Here is a 26,104-nt window from a genome sequence, read left to right as displayed (position 1 = left end):
GCCGGGCTCTGCCCCGCCCCCCATTTTGTAGAGCCAGGGAGAGAACCGCAGCGTCCGGGCTGGCGGGGCCGGCGCCGAAGGGGTTAACCTGGGGTCCTCCCCGGCGCGGCCGCTCTGGCCCCCGGAAGCGGCGTCTCGCCTGCTCTGCACGTGTCTGTCGGGGCCGCCGCCGCCGCCCGCCCATGGAGCCCGCGGGACTGGAGCGGGTCCTGGGAGACCTCCTCCAACCTGACACCGGCCTCATCCAGCGGGTGCGCGCGGCCGGGCCCAGGCAGCCGGGGCCGGGACTAAGGGCAGCCTGGTCCAGATCTCCAGGCATGGCGGGGTGGGAGGGCAGCGGATCTGGGCCGCTGCTGGGACCAGTCTGGAAACAGGTGTGGGGCGGGGGGGGAGGCTGGGTCTTTGCTGAGGTGAGCAGGGGGCTGGTGCTGGGCCCCTGGTAGGGTGGGGTCCGAACTAGGAACCCAGGCATGCGAGACAGGGGGAGTACAGCTGGATCCCTGGCCGGGTGAAGGGGGAGTGGGCTAGCCCAGATTCAGGAACCCAGGTATCTGGGAGTTGAGGCAGGGGCTGGTGTCCCTGCTGGGGGGGTGGGGTGATCCGGGAACCTGGGTCTTGGACCTGGGTGCTTACTGGAGCCGAGGAGGGGTTGGAGCCTGACATTTGGAGGGCAGCTCGAGTTTGGATCCTTGCTGTGAGAGGGGGTATGCTCCAGGAACAGTGGGACAGCGACTGTCCCCCTCCCCCAGGCCACAGCCCAGCTGCGCGAGGCCTTCCGGCACCCGGGCGCCTTGGCCCTACTTTGCCATGTACTGCGCAACTCCCCCAGCCCCCAGGTGAGACCCCCCTTCCCCACCCCCACCACTTTGGGGAGGTGTCCTGACCCCCCTTGGGTCTCCTCATTGCTTGAACCCCCATGCTTCTCCCCAGATCCGGCAGTTCGCAGCTGTTCTGGCTCGCCGGCGTCTCACCCGGGTCTGGAAGAAGCTGCCACCCCCAGAACAGGAGAGGTGGGTGCCCAGGAGTTGTGGGGGCAGGGTTTGGGACCTGGGACATGAAGAGTTAAACTCACCCTTCCCCCCCACCCCCCTTCCAGGCTGAAGATGTTGGTGCTGGAAGCCCTGGAGCAAGAAAATGAGTGAGTGGGGGTGGAGCTACCCCTGGCCCCACCCCAAACCCTCTGGCCCCACCTGTTGGGGGGGGGGTTGGCCCCCAAATGTCCAGGTGATCCTGTTCTGGGGGGCGGTGAGGAGTCCCCGTTTCCCCCAAATCCTTCTGGGTCCCCAGGTATGGGGAGAAGTTTTGTGGGGGATGACTGAGGCCGCATTCTGCCTCCTCACAGGCATGCGGTGCTGGTGGCGCTGGCGCAGCTGGCTGCCCTGCTGCTGCACCGGGGAGGTGTGGCTGGCTGGCCCCAGGCCCTGAGCTTCATCCAGCAGGGGGCGCTAGGGCCTGAGCCCCGGGGTGCAGAGGTAGAGTGGCTGGGGTGCTGGACTGTGGATGTGGACGGGGCTGAGATGGGTGGGGCTTGGGCTGTTGGGAGGGATGAGGTTTGGAGTGGGGTGGGATGTCTGAGGGGTGTGCCAGTAGTGGAGGACAGGGCTGCTTGTAAGGGGTGGGGCCTTGGTTGGGGGCAGGGCATGCAGAGCTCCACCCTTCCCCCATCTCACCCCCCTGCCCCCAAGCAGGTGTCACTGATGGTGCTGAGCTCAGCGCTGGAGGCAGCACCCGAGGCCCTGGCCCCACATTGCCTGGCACTGCTGCGCCTCTGCCACCGTGTGCTGGCACGGCCCAGCTCTCCTGGTGTCCTGCACTATTGCCTGCGTGCACTGGCCGCTATGGCGCCCAACATTGGCTCTGACCATCTGGTGAGTGCCCCCCACATCCCCAGGGCGCTGGGCACCCCCCACCCTCCCACCCCCCAGGACTGGGAGGTCCTGCAATGTCCTCCCCAGGGAAGCTGCCCCCATTACCCCTCCCCACCCAGGATCCATGGTGTCCTTGGAAGTGCCTTGGCCTTCAGCAGGAGGCAGCACCTTCCAGCTCTGCACCCGTGCACCCCTATTGCCCCACTAGGAGCCATAATCCCCTGGTGGTGTCCCCCCTCCCACCCCTGGGGAACACTGGTTTCTGCTCTCTGCTCCCTTAGTTCCCTTCCCCTGGAATCCATGTTCCCCTGGGTGTGCCCTGACCTGCTAGTAGTGGGCACTGCCCCCCCACCTCTTATCTGCCGTAAGTACCCCCGTGCCCTCTCTTGGACCCTGGGGTGCCACCCCATTGCTTCCACTCTGCTTCACCCCCCCCACCCATTTCTTGTCTCACAGAACCTCAGCCGATCCCTGATCCCCAAGATCATCTTAGCCGTCAAGCAGCTCATCTCCGTTAACGAGGTGGGTGAGGGGCATCGGGGTGGGGGGGGCATTTCCTGTCTTGTGTAGCTAGTGGGACATGTGCTTGGCATGATCCTGGCATATGCGTGGTATGTCAGGGTTTCTTGTGCTCCCCACTTGGGCTTGGAGTGACGGTGGCATGTGCCCAGTGTCAGTGGGGAGTCATGAGGCTTGGCATGACCCTGGCGTGTGGGCATGGTCATGGAAGAGGCATGTTCCATGTTGGAATGAGTGGGGTTTGGCATGACCCCAGGGTCATTACTGGGTGATCATGGACCCCGGGTGGTGGTGTGGGGCCAGGCATGTTGGTGGGGTCATGTGTAAAGATGCCGCCCCTTCCCCCAGCATGGTGTGGGTAGGGCTTGCCATGATCCTGGCGTGCTGATTGGCATATGTGCCATAGCATGTTACTCAGAACAAGTTCATTGGGGGTTGGTGCGGCTCTGGCATGTCCTTGACATGTCGACAGGTCACATGTGGAGGCGTGTAGCACCCCCTGCAACCTGGGGCGGGTGGGGTTTGGCATGACCTGGCATGTACTTTGGCGTACCAGGCCCAGGCCAGTGAGGCGATGGAGGTCTTCGACGAGCTGATGGAGACTGAGGTTGCGATCATCGTCCCGCACCTCTCGGAAGTCGTTGGCTTCTGCCTGGAGGTGAGTGGGGAGGCAGCCGCTGTGTAGTGAAACCAGGCATCCGGGTGGGGCCAGGACACAGTGCTCCCTGCCTGGGGACCCACATGTCCAAGCTAGCCCAGACCCCACTCTTGCTATGTCACCCCCCATGCACAGTCTCCTCCCATTCGGGTGAAGGAACCCAGGGATCCCAGGCAGCTCCCCCCCGCCCATCCCCTGTGAAAGAACCTAGGCATCCAGGGCAGCTGCTCCCATCAAGGAACCAGGAGTCTGGGCTCAAGCTGGCCCTTCCCTACAGGTGGCATCAGATCAAACACTGGGGGATGCCGTGCGAGTCAAGGCCCTAGGCACCATCAGCTTCCTCATTAAACTGAAGGGCAAGGTAACAGGCAGGGGAGGGGGTGGCCGTGGGGGGCTGGGCTGGTTGTGGGGCAGGGTTGACCCTAGCCAGGGGGGCAGTGTTGTCCTTGGCAAAGCAGCAGGGCCTGGTGGGGGAAAGGGGCTCTCCCTCCCAGGAGGCTGGAACCCCCACAAATGGGTGGGCCTGTCCCTAGCTAGGGGGCATGGCTTGGTGGGGGGCGGATTGCTGCCTGGCATGGGGGCAGGGCTGTCCCTTGCAAGGGGGGCATGTCCTGGTAAGGGGGCGGGGCTGTCCCTGGCAAAGAGGGGCATGTCCTGGCAGGGGGGCGGGGCTTTCCCTGGCAATGGAAGGGGCGGGGTCTCACCCCCCCACCTTCCCAGGCGCTGGTGCGGCAACGACTGGTGCCGGTGGTGGTAGGTGCGCTATTCCCAGTGTTGAGTGCGGCACCGCCTCCTGGGCACATGGACCCTGAGGATGAGGACGAGGATGCCGAGGACCCTGACGGGGGGCTGGGCCTGCAGACACCCAAGCACGCTGCCGCTCAGGTCAGTCCCACTGCCAGGCTTCCTCTTTCCCAGTGTGCCTTGGGGGTGCAGGGATGTGAGATGGGCGGAGCTCCAGGGGCTGGGGGTGGGGCTGGGTTTGGGAAGCTCTGGGGATGGGGCCCAGCTTGGGGGCAGGGCTTGATGAGGTTGGGTCTGTATCTGGGGTTCTTGGGGGTGGTGCCAGGACGGATTGGGTGTAGCCTGTACTCCCCTTGACCCCAATCCCTGCTTGCCCCCCCAGGTGATCGACATGCTGGCCTTGCACCTGCCCCCCGAAAAGCTCTTCACGCACCTGGTGAGCAGGAATGTCTGTCTGCAGAGGGCGGGGGCCATCTGGGCTGGGTGCCAGCAGATAACAGTGCACCCATCCCTGGGGGTGGGGGGCAGCATGAGGCTGTCTGGGTTTTAGGGGGATGGCAGCAGAGTTGTGTCTGCATGTCTGCCCCCACAATGCCTGCATGTCTGTGCCCCACAGATGCCACTGGTGCAGGGGGCGCTGGGCAGCGCAGACCCGTACCAGCGCAAGGCTGCACTCATGTGCCTCGCTGTGCTGGCTGAGGGCTGTGGTGACCACATCCGCTCCCAGTATGTGCTCCTAGGGGGAGGGGTTTGGGGACGAGAGACTGGGACACCCTGAGTGTGGGGCTTCTGGTGGGGCCTGGTGTCAGGGTTTGGAGAGGTGGTGGGGCTTAGGGTAGGAAGCTAGGGCACCCTGGGGGCAGGGCTTAGAGAAGCTGGGACATGGGATGGTTGTGTGGGGCACCCTGGGGGCAGGGCTAGAAGGGGTGGGGCTTGGGTAGGTGGGCGGGATACCCTGGGGCAGACATATGGCCCTTGCTTGCTGGGGTGGGAAGTTGGGCGTGGGCCAGGTCAGGGAGTCCCTGGTGCCCCACCCCTGCAATGCTAGGATGTAGGAGCTGGGGGAGCCCTTTACCTTGCCCCTGTTCCTGCCTGCAGGCACCTTCAGGAGCTGTTGGCTGTGCTGTGCCGGGCACTAGGTGACACCAGCCCCGCAGTGCGGGGGGCTGCGCTCTTTGCCCTTGGCCAGTTCTCTGAGAACCTCCAGGTGGGCGTGGCCTGGGGAAAGGGGCAGGGCTTAGCAGAGTGGAGTGGTGTGGGGATGGAGCCTATGGGGTAGGGTTTGGGCAATAGGGGTGGAGCCTATGGGGTCAGAGAGGGGTACAGCTGGGAAGATGGGGGCACAGTTTATGGTGTCAGTGAGGGGGTGGGGCAAAGGGCAATAGAGGTGAGGCCCTTGGGCAGATGGGCAGGGTCTAGCATGATAGGGACAAAGGCTGCAGTCAGAGGCAGAAGAGGCAGGGCCTGGGAGGGCTATGCCCTCCTCTGATGCACCTCCTGGGCTCCCCAGCCAGACATCGCAGCCTTTGCGGGCGACGTGCTGCCGCTGCTACAGACCCACCTGGGTATGGTAGAGCCAAGTCGTGGCCCCCACCTGGCTAAGGCCTACTACGCCCTGGAGAACTTCCTCGAGAGCCTTGGTTAGTCGGGATCCAGGCATCCAAGACCCCCACTTCTACCCCCACCCCTATTTCCATCAATGCTTGCATGGGGGACCCAGGTGTTTGGGACCCTCTTCCCCTCCAATTTCTCCCCATGACTGCTCAGAGAAACCCAGGAGTCCACGGGCTGATGCGATGCCACTTTGCCCCCTACCACCAGGTACAGGCATTGAGCCATTCCTGCCAGGCCTGATGGAGCACGTGCTGGGCACCCTGCGTGGCCACGGCTCCCCCCGCACCAAGGAGCTCGTCATCAGCACCTTGGGGGCCATTGGTGAGTGTCACAGACCCTGGTTTCTGGGCTCCTCAACCCCAAGGGACCCTGGTGTCCGGGATACCTCTCCCCTACCTGGCATCTGAGACATTTCCTGTCCCTGTTGAGCCTAGTCCATGGATTCTGGCATCCAGGCCCTCCCCCACTCCTTCCCTCCCCCTCCCCCCCCCCTTCCTTAAGGAACCCAGGAGTCCCAGCTGCTTCCTCCCACTATTGATCAAGGACCCCAGGTTCTTGTTGGGGGGACAGGGCTGGAAGCTGGAACCTGCCCCTCTGAGGATGGGGGCACTGGGCGGGTGGGTTGGAATTAACTACTTCACTCCTGGGATGAAGAAACTGAGTCATGGGCCCCCCACCCCACCCTGTGTCCGCAGCTTCGGCCGCGCAGGGTACCCTCCTGCCCTACTTCCCAGCCCTGCTGGACCAGCTCCGCCCCCTGCTGCTGCCTGCGCGCCCTGACCTGCGCCCCGTCCAAGTCCAGGCTGTCGGTGAGTGACCTCTGACCCCTTACACCTCCGCCCCTCCCAGCACCCCTGCAGGAAGTCTTCTGTGCCCTATCCCAGTGCAAGCTGGCAATGAATGACCCCTGGCCTCTGCCCCTCCCTGTCCATCCAAGTTCAGGCTGTTGAGGGTCACCCCGATCTCCATTGCCAACACCCCCCCCACACCACAGAAGTGCCCAAACATACACAACCCCCGTCTCATCCAGGTGCAGGCCGTCTGCGAGTGATCCCTCACCTTTGACCCTGCATGACCTCCTTCTAGCTCCACAGAGCTTTTCTGCTGCAATTAGGGGCAGGTCATCAGTGAGTGAACCCTGACCCCTCTTCCATGCCTGCCACCCCCATAGTTCTCTCTGCCCCATGCAGGTCCAGATGATTGGAGAGCAATTCCTGACCTTTGCACCCGCCACGCCTTGTGTGCATGTGATCCCTAACCCCCATGACCCCTACCATCCCAGAGACCCCCCTAGCCCTCCTGTTCCCCTGTAATGGCAAGCCTCTATGGGCTCACCCCATGCTCTCGCCTGGCTATTGCCCCCAGCAGCCCCTTGGTTAGCCAGGCAGGGGGTGCCACCTGTCCTCCCCCCCTATCTCTGCTGACTCTGTCACCTTGCTCCCCCACTGTAGAGACACTGGGGGCACTGGTGCGGGCGCTGGGCCCGGCTGCCTTTGGGCCCCTGGCTGAGGAGACCTGCCAGCTGGCTCTAGGGCTGGCCCAGGCCCCCGATGACCCCGACTTGCGGCGCTGCGCGTGAGTGACTCTGCACCCCCATGACCTCCCCTGTGCTCCCTTCACCCTTCCCCACTCCTGAAAAACCCCAGGAGCCGTCCTATCCAGCTTCCTCCACCTCCAGGACTCCCCCCATCTCTGCCCTAGCCCCTGGGAATCCCCATAAACCCCTGATCCTGTCTCACCTCCTGGGAACCCCCCGGACCCTCCAGACCTGCTGGCCCATAAGAACCATCTGGGACATACCCTGCCCTCTCCTCCCCCACTCCCACCCCCCGAGGAACCCAATAAGGGGTCCTGTTCCTACCCCATCCCCCCAGGACCTCTTGGTCTCTAGGGCAGGGACATTCTTGCAAGTTTTAGGGACCCCCAGGGAGGTTGCCTGCTCCCTCCAGGATCCCTGTGCTGGCTCCTGATCTCCAGCCTGTTCAGATTGCCCCCTCCTCTCTGACAGCTTTTGTCCTCCCCCAGGTACAGCCTGCTGGGGGCATTGTCGGCTACACTGGGCGAGGGCTTGGCCCCCCACCTGCCCCAGGTCACCACCCTGCTGCTGCGTGCCCTGCGATCCACTGAGGGCTTTGTGGTGAGTGCAGTGCACCCCCTCAGGGGTGAATGGCCAGGGACTGGGAGCTCCCAGCAGTGCCCTTAGTGAGTTGGAAGGGCGGGGTTCATGGGTTGTGAGCTTCCCCAGTGGTGGCCTGGGCTGAGATGGGCAGGACCTAAGGCTGGGGGTGGAGTCTGTCATCTCTGCCTTGTCCTCCAGGTGCCGGCCGGGGACCAGGGCTCCTTCCTGCTATTCGAGGATGAGGAGGAGGAGGAGGCTGAAGTGGAGGGTGATGAAGGCCCTGACGATGAGGACGAGGAGGACGAGGAGCTTGTGGGGTCTGAAGGGCAGGGCGGGAGGTGGGGCTTGGGTCTTGCAGGGCAGAGCTGACAGGACAGGGATAGTGGGAGCAGGGCCTGGGTTTCAGGGGTGCAGCTAAAGCTCCCCTGCCCCACCCCCAGACTGAACGTGAGCAGTGCCTACGTGGATGAGAAGGAGGATGCCTGCACTGCCCTGGGCGACATCGCGGCCAATGCCAGGTAGGGGCGGGGCTGGGGCCTGAGGGGTTGAGCTTGGGTGGGTGTGTCTGGGAAGTGTGGTCTGAAGATTGGTACCGGGCCTGGGGGTGGAGGGGGGACTTGGGGGTGGGAGTTTTGGGGCGGGGGGGAGGGGGTTGAGAGGGCGGGGCTTGTGGCTGGGGGGGGGGGGGCTTGAGGGGGCCGCAAGCTGCCCCCTCGTGTTGACCATCCATGTGTCTGTCCCAGTGCCTCCTTCCTGCCCTACTTGGATGCCTGCTTCCCTGAGGTCCTTGGGCTTCTGGAGGTACAAGGGAGCAGGGTGAGGGTCAGCAGGGGGTGGGGCTTGACCTGGCCATACTCTCTGACCTCATGTGTCATCACCCCTGCCCCCCAGTTCCCACACGTGAATGTGCGCAAGGCGGCCTGTGAGACCTTGGCCCAGGTGTGTGTCGGTCTGCATCAGCTCTGCAAGGGACAGGCCCCCACCCCGCCTCGCACTGGTGAGACAGGGCACTGCTGGAGGAAACTTGCAGCCCTCTCCCCCGACCCCCCCCATACTGAGGGGACTGCTGAAGGAAGCTCACAGCTTGATGCCCCTCCCTCACAGCGCGGGACCAGGTGCTGGCTGAGGCAGTGCCAGCACTGGCCCATGCCGCCCGGCAAGAGCGAGAGCGCAGCGGGGCCATGGCAGCACTGGAGGCGCTGGGCACGGTGCTGCGCAGCTGCCAGCAGGAGGCGTTGCAGGACCCTGGGCGTCTGGCCGACCTCTGCCTGCTCATCCGTCATGTCCTTGAACGCAAGGTATCCTGGGTATGGGGGGCGGGGTCCATCTGGGGGCACTGCTGGGAGGAAGTTTGTAGTCTCAGTGTGGTGGGGGTACTGTTAGAGGCTCACAGCCCAGGGGGAACAATGGGAACAGAGGAAGTTCACAGCCTAGGTGGGGCGGAAGCATGCAGCTTGGGGGTAGGAGCACCGTTAGAGGAATTTTGCACAGTTTGTGAAGAGTTGTGAAGGCACTGTTAAAGGAAGTTCTTAGCCTGGGGGGTTGGAGGGAGAGGCACTGTTAGGGGAAGCTTGCAGCCTGGAGGGTGGGGGACCTGCCAGGGGTGGGGGCACTGCTGTGTGGAAGCTCACAGCCTGGCAGGGCAGTGCAGGCACTGTTAAAGGAAGCTCACACCCTGGGGCAAGGGATGTGGGAGCGCTTAGAAAAAGCTCATAGTTTTAGGGGGTAGGGGCACTGCCAAGGGAAGCTCACAGCCTGGAGGGCAATGGGGGCACTGTTAGAGGAAGCTCACTGTCTGGGAAGTAGGGCGATAGGGGGGCACTGCCAGTGGGGGAAGCTCACCTTCCTCTCCGCTCCCTCACAGACAGCCTGCCAGGAGGCAGATGACGATGACGATGATGATGAGGAGCAGGTGAGTGTCACGCATCTGCGCCGGGGCTTCTTCCCATGTCTGTGACCCAACCACAGAGCCTTTTTACTGATGTTGTTGACCCGTGTTGTATGTGACACAAGCATGTCCCTTGTGCCGGGTGCTTGGCAGCCGTGATGAGGCTTCGGGGTCACATTTAGGGGGGTTGCTAACAGTTATCTGTGTATGCAGCATGTCTATGGCACCGGCACAGGGTTCTCCTACCCCTGCACCCCCTGATACCTCTATTGGTTGCCCCATCGCCTTGTCCTACCAGGCTTATGCCACCCCAGCCATAATCTGCTTCCTGCTTTAGTCCATCTCACCAGCCTTACTCCCCAACTTTTTATGGATCAGTTTATTTAGCCTTTTTTTTACTGACAGACCTTTTCAGTTGTTTTTTTTTACTCACTATATGCAAATATATTTGGGCTTGCGCAGACAAGGGCAGGGAGCTGGATGCCTGGGTTCTCTCCCAGCTCTGGGAAGGAGGGCACGTCCTAAGGGCTGCTGAGGGTGGGTTGAGGGCTGCAATCTTCCCGCAGCAGTGCTCTTGGGCCTGACAACCCCATCCCCACTCGTTCCAGGCTGAGTACGATGCAATGCTGGAGGAGTACGCAGGTGAGGTGATCCCAGCTCTTGCCGTAGCCGCCGGGGGTGATGCCTTTGCCCCCTACTTCGCTGGCTTCCTACCCCTGCTGCTCAGCAAGCTGGTGAGTGTGCCTCTCTCCATCCCCCCCCTCCATGGAACCCAGGTGCCTGGGTCACCTCACCCAGCTGCTATACACTAGGGAACCCAGATGTCCGGGCAGGGCCTTGCACCCAGGTGTTCCACTGTGGGACCTAGATGCCTGGGTAGTTTCCTTTGCCCTGCCCTGTAGGACCCCAGGGTTTGAACACTGGGTCCGCCACATCCTGAGATCTCAGTGTCATCCCTTGATCACTGCAGGACCCCAATGTCCCAGCACTGAACACCTCCCTTTTCCCACAGAAGCCGAGCAATGGGGTGGCAGAGCGGTCACTGGGCACAGGGGTGCTGGCAGAGACATTGGGGGGCTTGGGGGGAGCAGCAGCACCCTTCCTGCCCCGCCTGGTGCCTGCCCTGCTGGCTGCTGCCCATGACCCCCACCCTGAGGTGCGCAGCAACGCTGCTTTTGCCCTGGGAAAGATGGCGGAGGCCGCACCCAGCGCTGCCCTCCCGTATCCTCACCCATCTGTGGGGCTGGAGCCAGGGGGTGGGGCTTGGAGGCAGGGGCGGGGCTAGGGGCCTAAAGGGCAAGGCTAGGAGGCAGGGCTAGGTGGTGGGCCTAGGGACCAGAGGCTGGGGCTACCTTTGGGACGGGGTTGAGGGGCCTGAGAGCAGAGCTAGGGTACAGGAGCCATGGCCAAAGTGCCTTGGGGTGTGGGGGGGCAGGGTACTTGTGGCAGGTCTGGAGGACTTAGGGGTGGGGCCTGGTACTGGAGGGAGGGTCTGGTTGGTGGCCCCTTCCTTGACAGCAGGCAGGCTCTACGGGGCCGTGCTGGCAGCACTGGGGGCGCTGTGGGTGCGTGAACCGGGTGGTCGTGTACGTGACAACGTCTGTGGGGCCCTGGCACGCCTGGTGCTTGCCCAGCCCCAGGCTGTGCCCCTGGCCCAGGTGAGCCCGCGGGCAGCGGAGGGACGTGGGGCAGTGGGAGGTGTGGGGGTAGGGGGACGGATTGAGGGGGTACTGGGGGGTGATGTGGGGAGGCCTGGGCGTTCCGGTTGTAGCGGGGCATTGATAATTGCCTGGGCAGGTGGTACCAGTGCTGCTGGGGGGCCTGCCACTGTCCGAAGACCCAGAGGAGACACCAACTGTGGTGCGCTGCCTCTGTGCCCTGCACCAGCACCAGCCACACCAGGTGATGACCCCCCCCACCCCCAGCTGTGGGCCAGTGGGGTCATCAGGGGCTGCTGGGGCTCCAGGTAGCCTGGAGGTGCAGGGCTATGGGGAGGTTTTGGGGGGCAGGGGGGCTCCCTGGGGTTGTCTGCAGGCCGTGGGAGGTTCTTGGGAACAGTGCTTGCTGGCATGTGGGGGGAGGGTCTTGGGGCATGTACAAGGGGCCAGGGGTGCATTGGTGTTTGTGGGGGGGCATCTGTGGGGATCTAGGGGTGGGGGGGCCCTGGGGTGTCTAGCTGGTTAGGGAGGTTGGAGGGGGGATTTGGGAGTTTCTGTAGGGGTATGGGGGCTTCAGAGGGTGCCTGGGGGGCAGTCCCTGGTGCTGGCTGCCTTCTGATTCAGGCCTCCCCCCAACGCTCCCCCCAGCTGGAGCCACATGTGGCTGAGGTGGTACGGGCAAGCGGTGCTATCCTGGGCTCCCAGCACCTGCTACCAGGTAAGAATGAACACCCCCTCCTGGGGTGCATTCCCCCCCACTCCCTGGGCACTCACCTACACTGACTCCCATGTCCCCCTGGCAGAGGAGGGGCAGGGCCTGCGTGCACTGCTGCAGGACTTGGCCACCCGTCATCGCGCTGACTTAGAGGCTGCGCTGCAGGCCCAGCCCCCTGAGGCCATTGCCCGCTTGCGCCAGGCCCTTGCACCAGCCTGAGCTGCTGCCACTGCCCCACAGGTGAGTAACGCCCCTTCCCCCCATGTCCTGCTGTCCTCTCCCATAGCATGTTCATGTCCCCATAACCCTGGGTGGCCTTTATGTCTGCATGTAGTGTGTCTCTCCATGTCCTCCCCCTGTAGCATATCTGTGTACCTCCCATGGCTGCCTGTGGCACATCCCCCATGTTCTCACCTGTGGTGCATTTTGTTCCTGTGCCTACCTGCATCATGTCTATGCCCCCTCCTCCCCCCCACTCTGTTTTCCCATATCTGCGTATCCCTCCCTCCACCTTGTGTTGTTCCACTGCATGTCCACATGCCTCCCATGTCCACTTGTAGCACATCTTCCCTGTGTTCTCCTTTGTGGCCGTCTGTAGTGCGCATCTCCCTCATTTTCCTCTTGTCTGCCTGTAACATGCCTATGCCCTTGTGTGTGTCTGTATTGTGTCATCTCATGTATTCCTGTCCCCCACCTCCCTGCATGTCTGCCTGTATCATGTCCTCTCTATGTCTACATGTAGTCTGTCCCCCCATGTTCTCCATGTCAGCCTGTAGCATGTCCCCACCTGTCTGCCTGTTGCATGTCCCCCCGCTTCCCCAGCCACTTGTGTGGCACTACTTGTACCTCCTGCCCATCTCTGCAGGTCGCAGGACCGGCGTGGCTGCAGTGGCACCCTCCACCTGTTGTCATTGCTGTAGGCCTGAGGAGCCAGGGCCTGGGGCTCTGATCTGCCTGTAACACCTGGTTTACTTGTTCCTCTTCCCCCTCCGCCTGCCCTTGGCACTGGTCATAGAGGACTTTGCCTACAGACAGCACAGTCTGTCTGTGACAAAGGGAGCCCGGTCCTGGGTTCCCAGACACTGCGAGGGGTGGGGCTTGTTGCCTGTAGCTCCCTCCTCCCCTTTAGACAGTTGCTACCCCACTAACCAACTGTAAAAGGGGGCCTGCCTGTCTTGCCAAAGCCCCTGCCCCCCTGGGGTAGTTCCCCATCAAGCAATACCCCTTCCTTCCCCAGTTGGTTGTTGGTTTGTATGTTGCACTTGGCAATAAACTCATGTTTGGCTGAGCCATCTGATTGTTTCCAGGGGCCTAGGACAGCTGGATTCCCTCCTTGGGCTGGGAGGGGAGTGGGGGACAATGGGTAGAACATAAGGCTTCTGGGTTGGTTTGTTGCAGGGGGGAGGGCAGGGATAGATGGAGGAGGTAGGGATGGGAGCTGGGACCCTTTGGTTCCTTTCTGGCAGTGCGGGGTGGGACCTGAACACCTAGGTTCTCTTGTGAGCCAGCAACAGTTAACTAACACTTTAATGGGAGTGGGGTGTCACCTGGGACAGCAGCAGGCCCCTGGAGACAAGTTTGCTCAGTGCTCCCAGTCAGCCAGGCTGGAAGCGGACACCTGGGTGCAGCATGATGGGGCCATAGGGCTGGGCCTGGTCTAGGTGCACCAGTTGCAGCCTGCAGAGATCTGGGAGGGGGGGAACAGGGATGAGTGACAGGGCTCCCTCAAACCTGGGGGTCCCCCCAGTACTTCCTGTCCCTGCTCTCACCCACGGGTCCCACTCACCCAGGCACAAGGAGAAGACACGGCTGGCAATGGCCCGTGAGGCCCCAGCAGGCACCAGGGCAGCAAAGTCCACATACGTCATGCGCTCCAGCTCTGCCTCAACCAGCCTGGGGGGAGAGGCAGATGGGATGAGATGGGACCCTCCAAGAAAACCCAGGTATCCAGGCTGCAGCCCCTAGTCCTGTGTGGGATGACAGAACCCTGGAGTCTGGGCTCCCAAGCTCAGTGATGCCCCCCACTCTTTGAGTTGGAAGAGAACCCAGGCATCCGGTCTCAGCCCTTCTACATGACCCTTGCATGCTCACTCCCCAAGTAGGGGGAGAATCCTCCCGCTCGGCTTCCCCCATCCCCAACCTCTCCTTGCCAGAAGGGGCAGAACCGGCCCCTGCTACAACCCTGTCTTAGATCTGGGAGGGAACCCCAAGGTCCTGCTGACCTGCGTAGGGTGGCAAGGGTGATGGCCTCCTTGTCTGGGGGCAACTCCAGGCTGAGCTCGGAAACTTCGGGCACCACCGGCAGTGCTGCCTCGGCCTCTGTGGGGAGCCTGGATGGGCAAGTGATGGGTGAGTGGGGATAGGGGAGTTAGGTGTGGGGCATTAGGGTATGTGGGGGGGTGAGACAGTGAATGGGCTGGGCTGGGGGGAGCATGGGGCACTGGAGTAAGAGGTGAATGAGGCCAGGGCTCGGAGGTCAGTGGGGCACGGATGAGGGGTGAATAGGGAGCACTAAAGCATGCCGGGGTGGGGTTCACCTCCGCTCCTCAGGGGGGACCAGGCTGGGCCGTGCTGGCTCCTCTTCAGTGGTCTCCAGCGAGATCTCTGCAGGGGGGAGGAGGAGGGATCAGATGAGCTGGCATCTGCCCCCAGCACCCATGGGTGCCCCCCACAGGCCCCACACTCACCTGAGGACACGGCAGGTGGCAGGCTGGGCTCCAGCACCTCCCGCGGCACCTGCAGACACATGGATGAACAATGCTTGGGGGGGAGGTAGCCAAGACATCGGGAGGTCTCAGCCCCCCACAGGAGAGGGAAATTTGGAAGGCAGGGGTTGGTGGGGTAGAAACCATGCCTGGGTTACACAGCTCTGGAAAGGCACTGGGGCGAGTGGAGGGACACGGGTTATCTGGATGCCTGGGTCCCCAAGCTCAGGAAGTGGGCGGTTTGCAGGGAGGGGACTTCCTGGATACTGGAGTCCCCCCACTCTAGGGCTGTGGGACGGGGGGCACGCATGGGAGTGGTTGTTACCTCAAGCTCGCTGGGGGGCTCGGCCCGTGGCTCCTCGGCCTCCCGCATCCCTGCATAGTCAACCCGCTGCAAGTTGGCGCAGCGCTGCCACAACTCCTGCAGCTCAGGGGGCAACCAGCCTGGGGGGGCATGAGTAGGTGTATCCATGGGAGGGCATGAACTGGGGCATGAATGGGAGTGCATGAGTGGGGAGGCATGAATGGAGGGTATGACTACGGGAGCATGCATTGGAAGCACTAATGGGGGTGTGAATTTTGGGGGGTGCATAAATTGGGGATATTAGTGGGAAGGTATTAATGTGGGGGTCATAAATAAGTCTCATGAATGGGGTTGTGCGCATGGCAGGCATTAGTGGAGATGAATGGTGGGGAATGTGTATGGGGCATGAATGGGGGCATGTATTGCAGGGGTGAGGGGGGAAGGTGTTAGTGGAAGTGCATGAATGGGGGTCATGAATGAGTTGCACAAATGGGAGAGCATGGGTAGAGGGGCATGAAGGGGTGAGGCATAAAGAGGGGGCATAAATGGGAGGGCATTAATTGAGTGCATGAGTGAAGGGGCATTCATTAGAGGGACTAATGGGGCATGAATGGAGGAATGAATTGAGGGGCATTAGTGTGGGGGCATAATGGGAGGGGCATGGGGGTTGTGAATGTGGGCATTGGTGGAGTATGAATGGGGGCATGAATGGAGCGGCATCAGCAGGAGGCATGAGTGGTAGGGCACAAATGTGGGGGCCATGAACTGGGCCATGAGTGGGGAGGCATGACTTGGAGCATGAATGGGTGGAGCATAGATGCTTAGAGTCAGAAGGGACCTCAATGGATTATCAAGTCCAACCCCCTGCCAGTGGCGCATGAACAGGGGCATGAATTGAAACATGAGTGGGGCATGGGGAGTGGGTATGAGTAGGGGCATGAATTGGGGTCAAAACTTGGGAGGCATGAATAGGAGCATAAGTGGGGGGGACATGAATGGCAGGGGATGAGTGGGATGCATAAATGGGGAGGCAGGAGTGGGGTCACATGGGGTGGGCATGAATGGGAAGTCATTGAATGCAGGAGCACAAACAGGTATGAAAGTGGGGGCATTAATCAGCAGGGCACAAACTGAAGGGCATGGCGGGGAAGCTTTGGGGGTACTGTGAGCAGAGGGAAGGGTTACAAGCTGGGGGGCATGAATGTGGTGGGGACAGGAGTTGAGGGTGCATGATTGGGATGGCATGAATGAGAAAGCACGAGCAGGGAGGGCATGAACGACAGGAGGCACGATTCCAGGGCTGAACAGTGGGGTATGAATGGTGGGGGTATGGGCTGGGGGCCAAGAATAGTGGGGCATGAATGGGAGGCTGTGGATGGGGGTATGCACTGGAGGGCAGGGCTGTGGAGAATCAACAGTGGGTATGAGCTGGCGGTATGAACCAGGGCTGTAAGCTGGGGGGTTGAAGTGAGGAGCCAGGGACAGGAGTGGCAAGGCATGAACAGCAGGGTGTGGATGGGGGCATGAGCAGGGGTTGTCAGCCCCTCAGAGGCAGTCTGGGAGGCTCTGCCAACTCTTTCCCACTCCCAGCACAAGGGCAGGGAAGAAGGGCTGGACTCTGCCCACCCAGATTCCTGGAGTGTGGCAACTGTCACAGCAGGTCAGAGGGAAGGAGGTGCAGGGGGCAGGTCTCACCATAGGTGGGGGCACTGAGCAGCTCAGCAGGGCTCTGCCTCCTCAGGCCCGGGGCTTCCAGCAGCACCTAGGGGAACAGCCCTGGCATGAGTCACCCAGACACCTGGGTCCTCTGCCTACTCAAAAAGCTGGGGGTAGAGTGGGGAGGATGCCTGGGTACTCTGCATGCTCACCAGGGGCTGGCAGTGGACACGGGGATCCAGTAGCTGGCGCTGCAGCTCGTGACGGGGGATCTGGGTCTCTGTGTCAAACAGCAGCTGACGCCGGGCACCGCGGGGCCGGGGCAGCTCGTAGGCCTCCAGCTCCAGCTGCAGGGTCAGGGGGCACTGTCAGCTGGGCACCAGCAGGAGGCACCCTGCCCTGCCTCTTACTGCCTCCCCAAACTTACCTCAGGGCTGGGTGGGGGCTGTGGCAGGGGACCTGGGGGGCTGGCAGGGGGTGGCAGGTGGGGCTTCAGTGAGGGGCTCATCTCCAGGGGAACTGGGAGCTCCGGGCTCAGCCTGTGGGAGAAGAGGGAAGGTCAGGTCCCCTGGCCTGCCCACAGTAGTCCTGTGTGCCCCCCATAAAGCCCCGTAAGGTCTTCTCATTCTTCTTGAGAGAGGGGCAATCAGCCAGTGCCTGCACATGACTGCACAGAGCCTTGGATGCAAGCGGGGGAAATGGGAAGTCCTCATGCAGTCCCGGAGCTAGTGTGACCGGAATAACAGACTTGGTGGGAGCTGGCATGACAAGCAGAGTCATGGGTAGGTATCAACTGCTGTGGAAGCAGAGGCAGGGGAGAAGAGGAGGAGGAGTTGTGCTTAATGTAAAAGCTGATTGCTTAGAGCTCAGTATGGAACTGGACATTGGCTTGTTAGGAGTCTCTGGGGACAGCAACAAGGGGGATGTGGTGGTGGAGGTCTGCTATAGACCACCAGATCAGGAGGAAGTGGTGGATGAGGCTTTCTTCAAACAGCTACTTCCTCCATCACAGACCCTGGATCTTACAGAAGACTTCAATCTCTTAGACATCTGCTGGGAGGGCAATACAGCAGTGCACAGGCAACCCAGGAAGGTTTTGGAGAGTATTGAGGACAACTTCCTTGTGCAGGCACTGGAGCAGCCAACTAGGGGCCATTCTTGACCTGCTGCTCACAACCAGGGATGAATTGTTGGGGGATATAATAGTGGATGGCAACTTGGGCAGCAGTGACCATGAGATGATTGAGCTGAGGATACTGAGGAAAGGAAGGATAGAGAGCAGTAGAGTAAGGACCTTGGACTTCAGAAAAGCAGACTTTGAATCCCTCAGGGAACTGATGGGCAGGATCTCCTGGGAAGCAAGTCTGAGGGGGAGAGAGGACTCCAGGAGAGCTGACTGTACTTAAAAGAAGCTTTTTTGAGAGTGTAGGAGCAAGCCATCCCAATGCACAGGAAGACTAACAAGTATGTCAGAAGACCAGCTTGACTTAGCAGGGAATTCTTCAGTAAACTAAATCACAAAAAGGAAGCTTATAAGAAGTGGCAACTTAGACAAACAACTAGGGAAAAATATAAGAGCACTGCTCAGGGATGAAGTCAGGAAAGCCAAAGCGCAACTGGAGTTTCAGCTAACAAGGGGCAAGAAGGTAACAAGAAGGGTTTCCACAAGGATGTGAGTAGCAAGAGGTGAATCAGGGAAAGTATAGATCCCTTACTGAATGGGGGAGGCAATCCAGTGACAGAGGATGCAGAAAAGGCTGAAGTGCTCAATGCCTTTTTCACCTTAGCTTCACAGGCAGCTCTCAGACTACTGTACCAGGCAGCACAGTTTGGGGAGAAGGTGAGCAGCCAACAGCGGTGAAAGAACAGGTTAGGGACTACTTAGAAAAGCCGGATGTGTGCAAGTCCATGGGGCTAAACACAATGCACCCAGGGGTGCTGAGGGAAGTGGCTGATGAGATTGCAGAGCCACTGGCCATCAACTTTGAAAATCTGTTGCAATCAGGAGAGGGCCCAGACAATTGGAAGAGAGAAAATATAGTGCCCATCTTTAAGAAAGGGAAGGAGGAGGATCCAGGGAACTACAGACCAGCTATCCTTACCTCAGTCCCTGGAAAAATCATGGAGCAGAACCTCAACGAATCCATTTCTAAGCACTTGGAGGAGAAGGTAATAAGGAACAGTCAGCACAGATCCACCAAGGGTAAGTCATGCCTGACCAACCCAATTGCCTTCTAATACAAGAGGACTGGTTCTGTGGATGTGGGGAGGGCAGCAGACATAACATACCTTGACTTGAACAAGGATTCTGATATGGTCTCCCACAGCATTCTTGCAAACAAGCTAAGGAAGTGCGGGCTGGATGATCGGACTGTAAGGTGGATAGAAATCTGGCTAAAGCATTGGGCTCTGAGAATAGTAATCAATGGCTCAATGTCTACTCGGCAGCCAGTATCAAGGGGTTGGTCCTGGGGCCAGTTTTGTTCCATATCTTCATCAACCTGGAAGAGGGCAATTTTGCAGCAAGTCTGCAGATGACAGCAAGCTTGGGAGAGTAGTAGATATGCTGGAGGGTAGGGCTAGAGTTCAGTGACCTAGACAAATTGGAGAGTTGGACGAAAAGAAATCTCATGGTACAATCAGTTCCCAGCCTGTACTGGGGTGCATCGGACTGGCTGGGCAGCAGCTCTGCAGAAAAGGACTTGGGGGTTACAGTGGACAGTAGGCTGAATATGAGCCAGCAGTGTGCCCTTGAACAGCATCCTGGGCTGTGTTAGTAGAAGTGCTGCCAACAGATGAAGGGACGTGATTCTTCCCCTCTATTCAGCACTGCTTAGGCCACATCTGGAGTCCTGTGTCCAGTTTTGGGCCCCCCACTACAGCAAGGATGTGGACACAGTGAATAGAGTCTGACTGAGGGCAACAAACATGGTTAGAGGGCTGGGAAAAAGTATTTATGAACTGAGGCTGAGGGAACTGGGCTTCCTTAGTCTGGAGAAGAGAAGACTAAGGGGGGATTTAATAGCATCCTTCAACTACCTGCAGGGTGGGTCCAAAGAGTGGTGGCAAATGGCAGAACAAGGAGTAATGGGCTAAAGTTGCAACAAGGGAAGCTGAGGTTTGATATTAGGAAAAAATTATCTCATGAGAAGGGCAGTAAAGTACTGAAACAGGCTAACCAGAACAGTTCAGACCTTGAAGGTTTCTAAGACTTGGATAGACAAAGCCTTGGCTGGGATGATCCAGTTGGGGGTGGTCCTTTAAGCAGGGGTTAGACTAAATGTGACCTCCTGAGGTCCTTTCCAAACCAAACCAGCCACATGCCTCTTGTGACACCCCCAACGTATCCTACGACATGCCCCCCATAGGCCCTTAACTCCCCTGTTCCCATATAACTCTCATGCCCTCATAACCCCCAGCATAACCCCCGAATTCCTCCATGCCCCCATAACCACTCTTCTGCCCCCTGTAACCACCCCTGTGCCCTAACTCCCTACATACTCCCCATAGCCACTCATATACCTCCTACCCCCTAACCCCTTCTCACCCTCCTACCTAACCCCTGGTAACCTCCCTGCCCCCTATTACCACCCTAAAGCCCCCTATAATCTCCCCAAAGCTTCCTGTAACCCCCATAACCTCCCCCATACCCCCACACCTTCTAACCCCTGCTTACCGGGTGGGGGAGGAAGGCTGGGCAAGGCCCTCGGGCTCCTTGGGGGGCTCTGTGGGGAGAGAGGGGGTAAGACCAGGCCAGGTAGAAGGGGAAGCCCTGATCCCTGCTTCCCCCCACTCCAAACTTGCACTCACCAGGGGGGTGCAGGGGAGGCAGCAAGGCCTCATCTTCCAGCTGTGCCAGTAAGGCCAGTTCCCGCGCTGTCACCTCGGGCAGATCTTGCTCACCCTGTGGTGGTGGGGGAGGGGGGGACATCAAACCAGGCCCTTGGGACCCCCCAATTCCCCCCACCCAAATGTCTGGGACCCCCCCCCAACACCCCACCCCCCAGACACCTAGGACCCCCCAAACCTGCCTGGATGACAGGAAGACCTCCATCCTCCCTCCCTGGATGCCTGGGAATCCCCCAGACACCTGCGTCCCTGCTCCCCCCACCCCTAGCCACACCTCAATCTCCAGCAGGGTGATGGGCTCGGGCTCCCGCAAAGTGATGGCCTCAGGTGACACTGTGAGCGGGGAGGCTGCAAGGAGATGGGAAGTCAGGACAGCACCAGGAAACTGGGACCTGTGGGTACCTCTGCATGGACACCCAAACTGGGTTGAGCAGAACTGGGGGTACTGGGCAGACTAGGATTACACTGCAGAGTTGGGGGGCTACTGGTCTGACTCGGTAAGAAGCTCCAGGTTATACTGGGACACCAGCGATACCCTGCCACAGCAGATTTAGCAGTAGAACTGGTAGTACCGGCAGACTGGGATTATGTTGTGGGTAGATGGTGGTCTGACTGAGAAAGGAGATACTGATTATACTGGGACACCAGTGCTGGCAAAGTGGTGGCTGAATGGTGGCACTGAGTAGCTGTGGCATACTGTGTCCGGGGGGGGCCTGGCAACTGAGACCCACTCTGTGGCTGGGCTCATGGCTGGAAGCAACTGGAGACACTGGTTAGACTGGCCTATACTTACTGGGCCGCGGTGGGAGAGGCCGCTTGGGAGTTGGGGCCTCCAGGAGATGGCGGATCTGGGGGGAACAGAAGAGGCAAGTTGTCACTGCCAGCCCCAGCCATTCCCACACCCCTCCATAGCTATGGATCTGCCCCCCTCCACACCAAGCTTGCAAAGTAATGAGGGCATTTTTAGGTATGGGATGTGTGCTGTCTGCTGAATAAATTGCATTAATAAAATGACATCTCCTGTCTCTCGAGCATCCTCTCTCTCAACAACCCACTGGTGCCCTGATTTAAGGGCTTGGGGCAATGGGGAGCCATACCTGGGGGATGCAGTGGGGGCTGGGCAAAGGCGGCTCCATCACCCCAAAGAAGGGCTCGGGTGCATCTTCCAGGGCTTCCATCACTGCCAAGTTGTCAGGGAGCAGCAGCCCTGGCCTGGTGTGGGGGGCAGAGCAGGTAGGTGGCGGGGTCCACCCACCTTCCCCTACCCCACCCTTCCCCATCCTCTGGGCCCTAAATCCACCCCTCCCATTTCTGCCCACCCTCCAGGGTCCGGTTGAGTTGGGGTGGGGGCAGGAACACTGGGTGATGTCCCACAGGCCTGGACAGTGTCTGGAGTTGTGGGGTGAGGGTGGGAGGGGTCCCCACTCACTGCTCCAGGTCGACCATGTCAATGCGGATCTGCTGCTGGGAGCGATGTAGGCGCTCCAGGGTCTGCTGGATCTCTTCTGGGGGAAGCATGGGGTCAGGGGTCACTGTGGGGTCAGCTGGTATTGAGTCAGGAAGGCATGGTGGGGCCAGGGGGCACAAGTTCAGAGGATGTGGAGGCAAAAAAATGGTTACATGGGGGGGGTGGATCTACTCTGGGGCACTGGGGAGTCAGGGCAGAGTCAGAGGGCACAGGGTCTTGAAGGGGCAAAGAGAGGGATGTGGGACCAGATTTTGGGGAGCAGGATTTGCTCTGAGGCATCAAGAGGACAGGGTAGGGTCAGAGGCACAGGGTCACATGTCAGTGTGGAATCAGAGGGCATATGGCCACAGCGGGGTCAAGGGGCATGAGGTACTCATCAGGACAGAGGGCACAAATCTGGATACAGTCCAGGGCACAGGGTTGGGGCCAGGGGGTCAAGGCAAAGGATCAGGGAGCAGCATCTGCCTAAGTGGGGGCCAGAGAGCGGGGGGGGGGGTTGTCTCCCCTCTGCAATTATTGGAGTCACAGGGGGCTGACATTTGCCCCATGGGGTACCCCCCTTCTGCCCCTCCAGCCTGTAATGGGCTGTAAAGGTGCTGTGTTGAGTGGGTTACCCCCACTGTCCTCCTACAGCCCAGCTGAGCTAATCTGTAGTAGGCACATGTGCACGGACGGGTGCAGGAGGTGGCGGGGGGGGGGCACTGAAGCAACAAGGGGTCCCCCAAGAGAGGTTGGGGGCACCAGAGATAACAGGGGTCTCCAAGGGGATTGGGGAGTACTGAGAGTAACGAGGGGTCCTAAGGAGAGAGAGTAGGGGACACTGACCGACCAGGTAGTGGCACTGGCGGCTGTAGACACACACCACACCATACTGTAGCTGGGCTGACAGGTAAAGCGAGAAGCGGGGCTGGGGCGCTCCAGGCACTGGGGGTGGCACCTGCACCAGCACAAACGCCAGGATCTCCTGGCTGCCATGGACAGAGGAAGGGGGGTCAACACTGGTGTCAGCCCAGACCCATCTTCCTATGCAGCCCTCCCAGGCAGCAGCCCCACACCCCCCACCAGAATCCTCACAGCCCCCAGCCATTCCTCCAGCCATTTCCACAGCCCCTCACCATCCCTCCCTCCCCACCGCTTCCATCTAACATCCATCCATCCCCATAGCTCCCATCCATCCCCCAACCCCCACCACTCACCATGTCTGGGCCACGTTCACCTTCAGGTACTCCCTTTTCACCAGCTTTGTGCCACCTGTCGCCGCCAGCCTTGGGGAGATGGGTCATTAACATGGGGTGGCACCAGAGACTCCCTCCCACCCCATCCTTCCCTCCCTCATGCCTCCCCCTCCCCCTGGCTAGGTAATTACCAGATGGTGGCGAAGCGGCCTCTATGGCGCTGCAGCACATTGGGGTAGTAGAACATGGCAGTCGATGAGGTTGCCCAGTGAGCCCAAACCCAGACTAAACAATTAGCAAACCAAGATGGGGGTTGATGAGGACAGGAAAGACCCCAAAGGGGTGAAAAGTGACTGGTGGGGGATTTAATTAGTAATGCAGAAGGTTAAAACCTCCCTCCCCTAATGAGGTGGAGCAGGGAAGATTAATGAACTAGAACATTAAAATATTAAGCTGTTGGCCTTATTGAGGCTAATTAAAAGGAGGCAAGAGAGACTTTGGAACTTAAAAGGGCTAAACTAATCAGATGTGCTCCTTCAAGATGCAGAATAGGAACGAGCAGGGCTATAAATTAGCATTAAATAACCTTGTATAATAATATTAAGAATATTAATTAACATAAACACATCAATGACTAATTAATTAATGTGATGGAATGAAGAATTAACCACAATATTAAATAAGTAAAGAGAGATAACACACTTTTAAGGGTGAAAATAATTACCGACCACCCCAAGAATTAAGGGTGCATAACTGGGATAATTAACAGGTGTTAACAAACAATTAACATTCCTTAAGACAGAAGGTAATTAATAGCAAGTGCTGAGTGGTTAATAGGACGATTAGCAATAAACAAGGGGAGGATTAGTGACAATTACTTAAGCGAATTAATTAACTGGAACTAATTAACAGCTAACTAATTAAAAACGAAGGCTTAGAGAGACTGTATAGGGGCTAACAGGGACCCCAGTCAAATACAGAAGCTAATAGAACAAGTAGGGGAACTGTTGATTAACTAATCAGCAATACTAATTAACAAATTAAAGTAATTAACAAAACTACTATTGCTGTAGATGTCAATAGACAATGAATTATGCTAATGCTAAGCTAATTAGAAACTAACAGATAATGGCGCTGGGAATTAATGATTCGGATGTGAATAATTAAATACGTTGCTGATTAATTCAATTAATTAATAAAGGGAGGTGGAGGGTATGTCACAGCGTCCAACCCCGCTGCCCACAAGCTGCAGCCTGCCTCTCCGTAATATAGAACGGTCCCAGCCAATCGCCGCGCTCCTGCCGGCTGCTCTGTCGCGTCACAGCCAATCGGCGTTCTCCCCGGAGACCTTGGCTACTTGCAGCTAGCTGCCGACTTCAGCCAATCAGCTTGGCTCGCCCACGTGGAGCTTTTTCTGCCAGCCCCGGAGACTGGAAGGGCTCCTAGCAGCTCCCAGCCAATAAGTGACTAGAGGGCAGAAACACGTGGTACTCCGGCTGCTCTCCCTTAGAAATCTGTCAGGGATACTCGTGACCTCACCGAACCCAGCCAATGAGAACAGCCCGGTCTCCCCGGTATCGTCCAATCACGGGGAAGGGCGCTTCCCGCCAATTTCTGAGGGGCGAGACAAGTTGGTGCGTTCTCTCTTCAGAAAAACCCTATCTACATGCTAATATATGCAGAGACTCATGAATATGTATAAACCTGTAAGAAATTAGTGCGATTAGCTAAAGAAGGCTGATTAATAAGGAACCTTAATTAGAACAATTAACAAACCCAATTAACAAAGCAACAGACCAGCAGAAGCTCAGCTCTAATCAACGATGAAATAATCACCTAAAATATTCTAAATTATAATAAAATGTTATGCACTTACTAAATATAATGAAGAATAAAACTCTATATAACTACTTTAAATGAAGAATGATGACTAGGTTACAGTTATACCTTAACACTAATTATTGCTAACAACATAATTAACTGTAACAAGTCATATTAATTAGTGTTCCATCATTGCTAATTATTTTCCGACTCTGGTTAAATTCTGCCATTGTTAACAATGAATTCTAGCCATGAGGACAGAGTCAGCCACACCTCATGGTTAACAGAGAAGAAATGTCCCCTCCTTCACTAATGATCATTTAGTCACAAATTGACTTAAAATGATAATCCCAAAAGGTTAATTAAGAAATAACTAATGTTGAGTAGGGAATACTGATTTAGTAAAAAATTGCTTTCAAATGCCTAATAAATAAATACATTACTTTATAATTAACAAATGACTAATAATAAAGAAAAACACGGAGATGGTCATCAAATTATAAAGATACAAGTCTCCAGCTAATGAGGAATAATACTGAGTTACAATAACTACAGAATTGAAAACAGCAAATAAATGATGACATACTAAATAGCCATGAATCATGAATGTCAATAGCCAACTGGCCACCAAATGGCCAAACAGTAATATTATTAAATATTCGTAACAATAGATAATTAAGAATAATATAAACTATAATAATATTATAGGTAAAAAGAGACTTGTAAAAATATATGAAATGAAGATGTAAATCCACTCCTATTGATTGTAATAATATGGGATAATAAATCATTAACACCCTAATATCTATGGAAATTAATTGCCATAGATTAATAAATGTAATAATTAATAAATGTAATGTATATAGAGTCATAGAGAAGTCAGGCTGGACGGGACCTCCAGAGGTCCTCTATTCCAGTGGTTCTCAACCTATTTGCCATAGCGGGCCACACATGCAAAACTCAACCTGTATTTTCACAACCAACTAACCTAGCGAAACGGTGATTTTTGACACCACTTCCTAACGTGCATCTAAACAGTACACATTGTGTAAAAGCACCCAATGTGTAATGTGGGCTGCACCCACAATTTACTCCCTGTGTATCCATTTAAAAAAATGGATTAACAGGATGTCGCATGGGCTGCAGCAACGTGCTGACTGGGCTGCACACAGCCTGCAAGCTGAGAACCACTGCTCTAGTCTAACCCCCTGCCTGATGCAGGGTTATCCCTAGTCAAACCATCCCATACAACCATAGTCTAAACTCTATTTAAGACGTACCCTCAACCCTGAAACAACATAGACCGAACACCCAAACCTGCCACAGGTAAAACATGAATCTAA

The 26,104-nt window shown here is 57.9% G+C and overlaps 2 protein-coding genes across 3 annotated transcripts; one reads left to right on the top strand and one right to left on the bottom strand.

Moving 5' to 3' along the window:
- Positions 1 to 119: 119 nt before the first annotated feature.
- Positions 120 to 13,071, top strand: IPO4 (importin 4). Of its 2 annotated transcripts, XM_090050640.1 has the most exons (31): positions 120 to 251; positions 750 to 836; positions 931 to 1,010; positions 1,097 to 1,138; positions 1,343 to 1,472; positions 1,689 to 1,868; positions 2,325 to 2,390; positions 2,944 to 3,045; positions 3,323 to 3,406; positions 3,766 to 3,930; positions 4,172 to 4,225; positions 4,406 to 4,515; positions 4,888 to 4,996; positions 5,300 to 5,429; positions 5,611 to 5,724; positions 6,099 to 6,212; positions 6,855 to 6,978; positions 7,429 to 7,540; positions 7,721 to 7,839; positions 7,963 to 8,040; positions 8,266 to 8,323; positions 8,414 to 8,519; positions 8,627 to 8,820; positions 9,387 to 9,434; positions 10,019 to 10,144; positions 10,423 to 10,631; positions 10,936 to 11,068; positions 11,208 to 11,312; positions 11,717 to 11,786; positions 11,872 to 12,023; positions 12,649 to 13,071. In XM_090050640.1, the coding sequence occupies exons 1-30, from the start codon at positions 183 to 185 to the stop codon at positions 12,000 to 12,002; spliced, it is 3,249 nt and encodes a 1,082-aa protein (XP_089906766.1). In that variant the 5' UTR covers positions 120 to 182; the 3' UTR covers positions 12,003 to 12,023; positions 12,649 to 13,071. The 2 variants fall into 2 exon arrangements, with proteins under 2 accessions (XP_089906766.1, XP_089906767.1); XM_090050641.1 differs by lacking the exons at positions 10,423 to 10,631; positions 10,936 to 11,068.
- Positions 13,072 to 13,207: 136 nt separating this feature from the next.
- Positions 13,208 to 23,187, bottom strand: REC8 (REC8 meiotic recombination protein). The gene is made up of 18 exons (XM_090051886.1): positions 23,132 to 23,187; positions 22,962 to 23,030; positions 22,591 to 22,733; positions 21,727 to 21,802; positions 21,395 to 21,509; positions 21,091 to 21,145; positions 20,572 to 20,645; positions 20,259 to 20,352; positions 20,125 to 20,173; positions 16,876 to 16,987; positions 16,661 to 16,795; positions 16,488 to 16,554; positions 14,814 to 14,932; positions 14,471 to 14,519; positions 14,321 to 14,387; positions 14,006 to 14,113; positions 13,570 to 13,676; positions 13,208 to 13,470 (listed from the first exon to the last, which is right to left on the bottom strand). Exons 1-18 carry the CDS (start codon positions 23,185 to 23,187, stop codon positions 13,379 to 13,381), a joined length of 1,587 nt encoding a protein of 528 aa, XP_089908012.1. The 3' UTR covers positions 13,208 to 13,378.
- Between the last annotated feature and the right edge of the window lie 2,917 nt (positions 23,188 to 26,104).

This window comes from Crocodylus siamensis, chromosome 6 (genome assembly GCF_052110815.1).
Source record: "Crocodylus siamensis isolate JL-2025a chromosome 6, ASM5211081v1, whole genome shotgun sequence".
Classification (NCBI taxonomy): Eukaryota; Metazoa; Chordata; order Crocodylia; family Crocodylidae; genus Crocodylus; species Crocodylus siamensis.
Note: the sequence above shows the minus strand (reverse complement) of the source record. Positions and strands in the feature narration are given on the sequence as shown.